This window comes from Pseudochaenichthys georgianus, chromosome 21, assembly GCF_902827115.2.
Source record: "Pseudochaenichthys georgianus chromosome 21, fPseGeo1.2, whole genome shotgun sequence".
Taxonomy (NCBI): Eukaryota; Metazoa; Chordata; class Actinopteri; order Perciformes; family Channichthyidae; genus Pseudochaenichthys; species Pseudochaenichthys georgianus.
The window spans coordinates 19,172,668-19,182,243 of record NC_047523.1 but is presented as its reverse complement, the minus strand read 5'-3'; the positions used below and the strand labels follow the sequence as shown (position 1 = coordinate 19,182,243).

General features: G+C 40.4%; 1 protein-coding gene across 5 annotated transcripts in view; it reads left to right on the top strand.

Moving 5' to 3' along the window:
- Positions 1-1,811: 1,811 nt before the first annotated feature.
- The window catches only part of epha3 (eph receptor A3), a 106,730-nt gene continuing 98,965 nt past the window's right edge, over positions 1,812-9,576 (top strand). For all 5 annotated transcript variants that reach the window (XM_071207114.1, XM_034109627.2, XM_071207113.1 and 2 more), the window contains exon 1: positions 1,812-1,976. In XM_071207114.1, coding sequence (XP_071063215.1) covers positions 1,883-1,976 — 94 coding nt within the window. In that variant the 5' untranslated portion in view covers positions 1,812-1,882. The remainder of the gene's footprint in view (positions 1,977-9,576) is intronic.

The following is a 9,576-nucleotide window of genomic DNA, read 5'->3' as shown; positions in this document are numbered from 1 at the left end:
GGATCGCTGTTGAGTCATTTGTTCTAAAAGGAAAACTGCGTTAAATTCATTGTAAAATGCCCCGGTTAATTTTAAAGGACTTTTGAACAAACTGCCTACATTATATCCTAAGAAAGAAAAATAATGAGGTTTTCTTTCTGAACATGCAGCAATGCAAAGTTGTGCTCCACACATGCCATTTCAAAGTGCAATTTTCACAAATGTTGCAATATTTTTAACTGTGTGGCAATAGTATGTGTAATCCTTCTCAAAAGTAATTAAGTCCATTCAGTTGGAGCAATTGTATTAGCATTAGTTCAAATGAGAGTTTTGGCACCCCCATGTTTTTTTCAGATTTGGAATAATCCCAAACATTTAAGTAATTTCAATGAATTAGTATTTCACAATATGAAATATGTTGCTATTCAACGCAGGATGAATCTTTTAACATTTATTTTGTATCCCTGACTGTGACCTCCTGCTGCAGCCCACGTAAATTACATTGAGGGAATTAGAAAGTAATTGGTAGCCGTTTCTGCAAATCCAAGTGTAGCTGTGTCGTTGGCTTGGGTGTGCTGTGTGCTTTTAACTTTTCCCATACGTCAGATGCCTTCCCAACCTCCAGTCTCCAACCCCCCACCACAACAGCTGGCATCCCAGCGAGGGCCCCGGCGTTACACTGCCACCCCAGCCTTTCAGTGCGGATCAAGTATTGTGGTGTCGGGGGCCCCTAATGGCCCTCTCAGAAAAATGCACACACTACACCCAAATGCAAGCAAATTATGTGATCTTTCATACCATGATGAATACACCTTTGGAAACATGGGGAAATTATATATCCACATGAATGCAAGTGTGTTTTATTTTACATAAACATCTTAAATGTGTCATGAAAACTGATGTTTTGGAACAAACATTAAGTTGTCCATGACTGAAATGTGTGATTTTTTTCAATGCACACCCTGTAACATGAACAACACATAATGCTTGGAGATGTTTGCCTCTCCAAGAAATTCACTGTTGTATAATGTGCATCACTTGTGACAGAACAAAACAAACAACTGGGTTCTATTCGTTCCACAATAAGTTTAAAAACTTGTCCCCGTTGTTGAATTCAAAGTCTGGATTATAGGATTTTGCTGGCTGTTCCAGTTTATTGATGTAAAGCAAGTGTTCAACATTGGTTCCCTCCGTAGTCTAAAATAAAACCAAGATGTTCCCTGTGTAGGATTCAAAATTGCAGGCTTTTTTTAAAAATGTGGCTTTTTTATTAAAAATATCAGGTTCTTATTGACTGTCCCGAAGACTTGTTTAAAACATAATTTCTTATTGGTTGTTAAGTAAACCTGATTTACACTCACTTCTAATAAAGGCTTGTGTTTCTTCGAAGGAGCTGCTGTATTTGAAGTTGGGCCAAATAAAGCCAAGATGATACTCTGATGTGATAATCTGGCACATATGTTCTACTCTTAGTCAAAGCTAATTTTATTTTTAACTAACTTCCAGTTTGAAATAAAAAAATATATATACTGACTGAATATTTATTGGTAAATGTGATTTCACGTCACAGGAACATATGGTATACCCTCTTATTCCCAGAAATAGTCCTCCTTCTACCAAGTCCCTGCACTCGATTTTAGTGAATCAAATTACACTTTTGCTTTGACTCAGGCTGAAAGAAAATGCTGAATAACTGAATTTGTCAGGAAGACGCCCGTGGTAGAGGATCTAAAGTGACCTGTGGTGAACTTGAGCGCTGTGTTTTTGCAGTCTGTCAGACTCTGTAGGACCCAGCGGAAAAGGAGGGAGCCGGAGCATGGGAGAGGGAGAAAGCTGCGTGGAGAGGAGACGCTCTCAGATCAGTCAGTGGCTTCATGGAGTTATGTACCTCTGATCCGCCGCCATGGATTGCAATCCGCGATCACTCCTTTTCATTTTACCTCTTTTATTGTCCTGCGTTATTTCTACGTGTACCGCCATCTACGCTCCTAATGAAGGTAAGTCAGCTCTCAGTCTGCGGTGTTTACGTGTGTGCAAATGGTGCGCTATACGGCACACATCGCGGCCAGACCGTGCGCTCAACGCGGACTTCAACTGTCCAAATTATACTGATAACAATAACAAGATGAGAGAAAGCGCATGGGGGTGACCGAGGTTTCACGGAGAGCCAGGTTGTAAACACTAGTAGACAATAATTAGATAATACACTTAAAAGTAGATCTTAACAAGGCAGACGGTGAAGCCTGGATACGGATAATCTCGCGCACGGGGGGTTAATAGTTGTTTAAATGGGGATGAGTGAACTGAGCGATGGCGAGACAGCGAACATCGCAGAGTTATTATGAAGCGTAGACACCGAAAGAAACTCCGTTTCCGTTTGAGGTGCACGTTGGTCTGTTTTCGCCAATAATCCATTTGGGGTGGACGCCACAGTTCCGCTATCAGTCTCGCCGATTTAAAGGCAATAAATAGAAGATGAACTCAATCGCATTGTGCGTAAAAACGTGGATGTCTGTTTTTACGTATTTTACCTGAATACATCCAAAATAGTTGACTCGCGGGCTGCTATGTAAACCGTCTGTCGTTTGAAGTGGTGTTATAACTGTGTTTGGAATTATATTTGAATCAGAGGTTACATACACTTACATTTAAACGATGAAAAATGACGACTGCGCACACGACTTAATTTATTCTATTCCCATTGCAAGTTTCGGTTATTCTAAGCATGTGGCAATATTTTTACACCCACAACAAGACAGACCACTTTAGTTTCAGCAGCCGCTTCTCCACACACGTGAAACTGCGGAGAAAACAAGCCAACCGGTCTCTTTCTTTATTTGCTCCACTTTCTTCTACTTTTTACTTCTTTACATACTTTCACGCCCTGCCCTGCATACTTGTCATGGTGTGTTTTGTACCCGGGTCAAAGTAAAAAGGAATGGCACACGGAGGTGTCCTGAGTCCTGTAAAGGTTACAACTGCCCATAGTCAGAGAGGAACACATTTTTGGGGAAGATGTGGGTCAAGCCGTCTAAAGGACTGCATTTAATTATTCCCTGTAAAGAATAATATAAAACGAATAAATACAATCCTCCCTGACATGAATACATATCTCGTCCTTATTTGAAATCAGTGAATCAGTTTGGACGATACAAAGTGATTCAATCGTTGAGACCAATCAAGTAATTAAATGAATCTGAATGAACCTTATAGAGTAATCTACGCTTCTCTAATTAAATGAAGGCACTGAACCATGTCCCTATAAGAATATGAGTAACTCTGGTGTCTGTACCTACAATAAGTTTGTAAAGTTTTAGACTGTAGGTCAGAAGAGCAATCTTTGTTTTATAGAAAGGGAAAGTTATCCAAAACATGCTCCTTATAAATAAACCATCGACTTTTGAGTTTTAACGTAAGCATTTTGAGTTTAAACGTAAACATGATTACGTCTTCTCAACGAAAATGTTTGTTGTATGTTAATCTGACATAAGAAAAATGCCTTGCTTACACTTCTATCCTTGTTTGCCACGTTATAAAAAAGCATCTGCTCTGCGTAGATGCGAATGGAAGATATCAGTACATTTCATGTACGATTCTATAGACGGAAGCATTGGAAATCTTGAAAAAAGTGTGTTCAATTCAGTAGAAGTGACCATGTCAAGGTCAGCTGGCCTACAGACAATCTGTTCTGTGAACTTGCTTTACCCCGAGATAGCTTTGGTTTCTTACAGTTAGTTAGGTGTAAGTATAGTTTAATGAGGTATAAAGCTGATGGATATAGTAGCAGCGACTCCAGCACTGAACAAAGAAACACAACCACATAAAATACACATCACCCCTGATAAAATATACAATCTGCCGGTGTGTGTGTGTGTGTGTGTGTGTGTGTGTGTGTGTGTGTGCGTGCGTGTGTGTGTGTGTGTGTGTGTGAGAAAGAGAAAGAGAGAGAGAAAGAGAGAGAGAGGGAAAGAGAGAGTGGAGAAACTTGTTATACAGACAAAACAAAAAGAAAACTAACAGTTTGCAAGTTATTAAAACGTAAAATTGCTAGCTTTAAACTTAGAAAGTACCATTTCAGGTAATTAAATGCACCTTCCTTACGACGTAAATCTGCCAGAGAGTGTCAGTATCGAGCCACTGCGTCTCCATATTGTAGCCTATAAATGAATACAGACTGCTACAGCGCAAATATTGACCCTGTAAAAAGATAAAGCTGATAGGGTTGAACTGTTTAACAGTGTTGTTGCAAATGGATCATCCCGCTCTATAAATCTGATTATGCTCCACTTTCCAGCCTCAATCACAGGTCAGATCTATCATCGTTGTCTTCACTGAAGCAAGAAATCATAAAGAAGATCATAAAGTTATACACTTTCTGAGCTGGGCCACATTATCCTCATGGAACACAGTAACAAATAGAACTTTCACCACCACCGTATACCAGATTTTGGATTGATTCACTACTTTCTAAAATTCACTTTAAAAGTCACTAAACGTGCCATGGAGTGTGCATATTCTTCTTTTTATAGTAGCCTAATCATTATTTTTTAAATATGTATATTTAGACGACTGGCTCGAAATCCTACGTCAGTGTTCACACGAGTGAAAATAAAAGTATACTGGATTTCATTTAATCTCGCCTGTAACGCGCATGCGGATCAGGAGTTTTCAGAGTTACGAAGGAGGACTGTTTACAAACTTGAAAATCGATAATCATAAAAAAAATCTTGTGTAAATGACATCTGTAGCCTTTATTTAATTTATATCACTAATTTAGAAAATCAATTAACGACCGTCATTTTTCAACTTGGACTCAATGAGACTTTTCAGAGACCTAACTTGGAATACTTTAATCATTTTTTTACATAACAAGTAAAGAAAAATACATTAAATGGAAAACAAACCTCATCTGTGAACGGCATGCTGGGGAATTCGTTTAATTATTTAATTATTTCCTTTCCAATTTATTAGCAATCTATAGAGGTCTAGTTATGTATCTTGCAATCTCGTGCTCGCTCTTGGCACCGTGCCTTCACCAACATTTAAAAAAAAGAATCTGTTTGCCTTTCATGAGGTCGTTAAGATCGTAAAACTTTGGGGGAGTGTTGAAGGACACGCAGAGGAAATCCCTGAGAATATCATTTGTTGGCGCGGGTGCATTAGCTAGAACTTTGGGGCACATTTGACATATCAGATATTATCTGACAAAATGTCCCCCCATTTTTAATCGAAAAAATAAATAAACTAAACTTCCTTAGCTGTGGTGCAGCGAGTTCCCTTTGCGTGCCTTGGTGGTGTGATGTTGGCCCGCTGCGGGGCGTCGGGAGGCCTCGGGTATTTTTAGCCGGCTGTAGGGAGCCTTGGCCCGCAGGGCCCGGCGCTGCAGCTCCGCTGGGACGGATGGGCTTTCGTGAGCGATGGTACCTTTCAGAGGTGCTGGAAATGTGCTTACACATGCCCCTCCTTTAAAATTAAACCATGTCTTCTACAGTAGGCCTATATCCCTGTATGTGTTTGCCAAACATTGAGCTGATGATGGAGAGTGTCATCTTCAGTTTAACAGCATCTGTTTCAGGCTTCACATTTAAACACAAAAGAAGGTTTGTGTTTCTGTTTTTTAGGCTTATTTGTAGAGATATTAGGTTATACAGAATGTGTGCAGCGGTGCTGTATGCCCTTATTTGAGTCTTGACGTCTATGTGTTTTAATGCATGTATGTGAGAAGGTATAGGTGTATAGAAGCAAGAAAGATAGATACATAGAAAGAAGGAGGATACAAAGAAAGAATGAAAGAAATAAAAGGGAATGGGGGCAGAGGGGTTGGGCGAGCAGCAGCAGCAACATCAGACAGAGAGACTCTGCCCTTGAATAATTCATAATGGGAGGTGAACACTTCACCCTTTACCACAGACACAAGTCGCCTTGCTTTGTCTGCACTGCGGCCTGCCAACCTGCACACAGCCAGGCTGCAGCCCTCAACACTTTGTTCACAGCTACAAGGGCGATATTACTCAAACATAATGCAAGTTTTTTATTATAGCCCCCATCTATTCTGAGTGGAGTGACTTAGTCCATATGGAAGGCTCTCCGCTTTACTGATCAAGCCATGTGTTGATTCTAGCCCAGCGTCTCTGACTGACAGCTTCTTCTTCCGCTCATCCCACATTTTAATTGTGTCTGTGCTGTGGCTGAGGATTACATTTCCATCTGCTGTGAATCGTTTTTCCCCCTTTTTTTTCATATCATAATATTTTACTGGAGGTGAGGGTGTATTGAATTCAAGTATCTGCTACCCATTAATGGTTAACTTAGCTGTTAAATTATGAGAACAGACATCAAAATAGGCACCCTGTAGATCTTTGCTCCAATGTTTCCTGTTAATATTTCAACATATGCTATGCCAAGCGATAGTAGGTCACTAGCAATTGGAAAAAATGGCATAGCTACGTGACGTGTCTCTTAATCTATTTGCAAGGTGCTCATTATATTTACTGGCTGGGTGATACAGTATACAGCATGCATTCCCATCAGTTTATGAAACCTCTCAGGACATTTTAGCTGCCTGTGGCATGGAGTCTTCTCATACTTAAGGGTTTATCAGGGTCAGTTTTTGTGTGTGTGGGCGTCTTAATGTTATTGGCCTATGGGTATGAGTCTGTGTATTGATTCACCTGTTTCTACCTCTGTGGTGTTGTGCTCCCTCCCAGACAGGCTGGCTCAGTTTGCTATTAATACTCCTAGTTCCCGTTCAGAGGCACTCCCTGATGGGGCAGGGGCTTGGCTGACGCTAGCTTGCTAACCGACTGTGTGTGTGAGTGAGTGAGTGAGTGAGTGAGTGAGTGTGTGTGTGTGTGTGTGTGTGTGTGTGTGCGTACGTACGTGCGTGCGTGCGTGCGTGGGAGCGAAAGTGAGAAAGACTGTTTGTGTATGCTCTTATTTTGTGCCTTTTTTATGTGCGCATGTGCGGGGAAGTGTGTTTTGGTGAGCATCAGACGTATATACTTACAGTCAATGTGTATTTGTGTGTTTTTATGTCATTTTTGTATTGTGAGTGGAAGCTGGTTCTTCTATTTGGTATCTTAGCACACATATATGTGTGTTAACTGCTCTAGTTTCCTGGATGGGGCGCATCCTTTGGTGTGTTTTTTGTGATTTTAGTGACTGTGTAGCAGTGTTTATGCATGCGTTTGTGAATGTGTATGAGTGTGGGTGCTGATTTCCCCAGCCAAGTGCAGCTGGAGGGGGCTTTTTTTTCCTCCTGCGATATGAGAGCCGTCTAATTTTCTGCTCTCAAATTCCCCCGCTCGGCTCAATTTGAGTGGTGGGCTCGGCTCGTTGAGAAATGTAAATTGGAAGCAATGGCCCTGGATGCTGAGCTGCTATTATCTGACATGAACAGATAGCTTCATTAGACTCTAATAGGAACGTGTCTACTGCCACTCAACTGGCTGAGTGGCTCAGCATGGATTCAGCTCAGGTGAGCTTCAATTCAGAAGGTTTCTCAGTCTGGAATTTGATAATAAGTCTCCCTGTGTGTGTGTGTGTGTGTGTGTGTGTGTGTGTGTGTGTGTGTGTGTGTGTGTGTGTGTGTGTGTGTGTGTGTGTGTGTGTGTGTGTGTGTGTGTGTGTGTGTGTGTGTTTGTGTCTTCCTTTCTCCGCTTTCCCTTTCAGGCTCTTTTCTTGCCACACTGGCTGATAGTTATCAGACTTGCCTGAAGAAAATGTGGATTTCTATCTCGCCCCTTGTTCTAGTTTGAAACAACAATTACTTGGACTGGCAAATTCACTTTTCTCTGGAATTGTAGTTGTTGTTGCTGTGAGGGAGTTCATTTTGTTGGACTGAAATAGTTTTCCCAGTACAACAGGAATCCTTCATGACCCACAAACACTCTCTTGAGCTGTCTTTGGAGATATGTATGCTCCTGCATAGTGAAGCTTTGAATGGGAGAGTACAGGGAGATTGTATTCCTCATATTTTACAGTGAATAGAGATACAGCTGCAGGGCCTGCCTGCACTGCTGCTTCACTTTGTTGTGTGTGTATGCACTCGCTTGGGTAAGTGTGTGTAAGTGTACACTTGTTTGTGTGTGTTGAGCTGAGGACTGAGTTGCTCCCAGCAGGATGAGGAAGGGGCTGAGTGAGTTTCATGCTCAAGCTTAAAGGAAGAGACCTTTGGAACGGTGGAACTATATTGTTTTACCATCTGTTTACAGTGGCGGGTTATTTATATTCTGCTTTTTCATGCAGGTCACTCGGTGTGCATGTTATTAATCCCACTGACATAGAAATTCATGTTTTTTTATAGTGATTACAAAAAAATATGGTACAGTAAATAAACATGAATCACTTTAGCATACCCTTTAACAATTTGCACCAGAAAACAGGCTTTTAGGAAAACATTAAAAAAATAAACAGAATATCTTTATGGTATACATTTTTTACAATTATTACAATTACAATTTTACAATCTACTAGTTTATTTGTTGATGTCAAACTAAAGCAAGGCATCATATACGTTTTGTCTGGCTTCAAAAATAACAATCAAAACTCAACATATAATTGATTTATTATGAATATTTCCAAATGACTTCCACTAGTTTTTTGTAGCAGTATAAACAGTTTCTGTATTCTGCATTTAGCTTCTGTTTTATGATAATCCCAAACAGTATCTGGGGATAATATGCAGTTGTTCTTCTCACGTGGGGAATCCATACAGCACAATGTTGCATTTACATTCCGCTCTCCATATAACACTACTGACAGTTGTATTCAATGACAATAATTCACACCGCTGCCATGTGAACATACTAAAAATAGAACATCTTGTTCCTCATTAATTCTATTCTTGAGAAAGACTATCGAGAGTTGTTTTAGCCATTGTATATAAAGGGTTGGTAAACATAATGTAAATTAGCCCCAAACAATTCCTCACCCTAAATCATATCATGCTTTTACTTTGGCATATTCACCAAATGTTCACCACAAGAAACCCAAAGCCTTAACTTGCTTCATCACGCTTTAAAAGCTTTGGATTTGTCATGTTCCATCTCTTAGAAACGTATTTCCCTCTTTCCATCTTGGTTTCGGTTTGATGTGAATGAATTATAGGAGGGTCTCGTATTTCCTTTCTTTATAAATTGAGTTATACTTTGTTTTCAGTGTGACCAATCGCATTTCTGACCACCTTGGAAACTGGCGATTGCATCGGAAATTGATGACGTTTTGCTTTACCTGGTAACAGTCCAATCACCATTGGTGTGTGTGTGTGTGTGTGTGTGTGTGTGTGTGTGTGTGTGTGTGTGTGTGTGTGTGTGTGTGTGTGTGTGTGTGTGTGTGTGTGTGTGTGTGTGTGTGTGTGTGTATGTGTGTGTGCTTAGTTTAAAACTGTAAGACAAATACAATAAAAATAATGGTTGTGTATTTTCTACTTCAGTTCAATGTTACTTCAGGATATCTGTGTTGTAGCCAGAAAACCTCCGCTTCGATTCTTCACAATGCAATACGAGAAAGCCGCTACATTTTCTCTAGCATGTGATATGGGTGGCGCATGTGTGTGTGGCAGCTGCGTCAATAAAGTGATGATCAATGTTCGTTGGT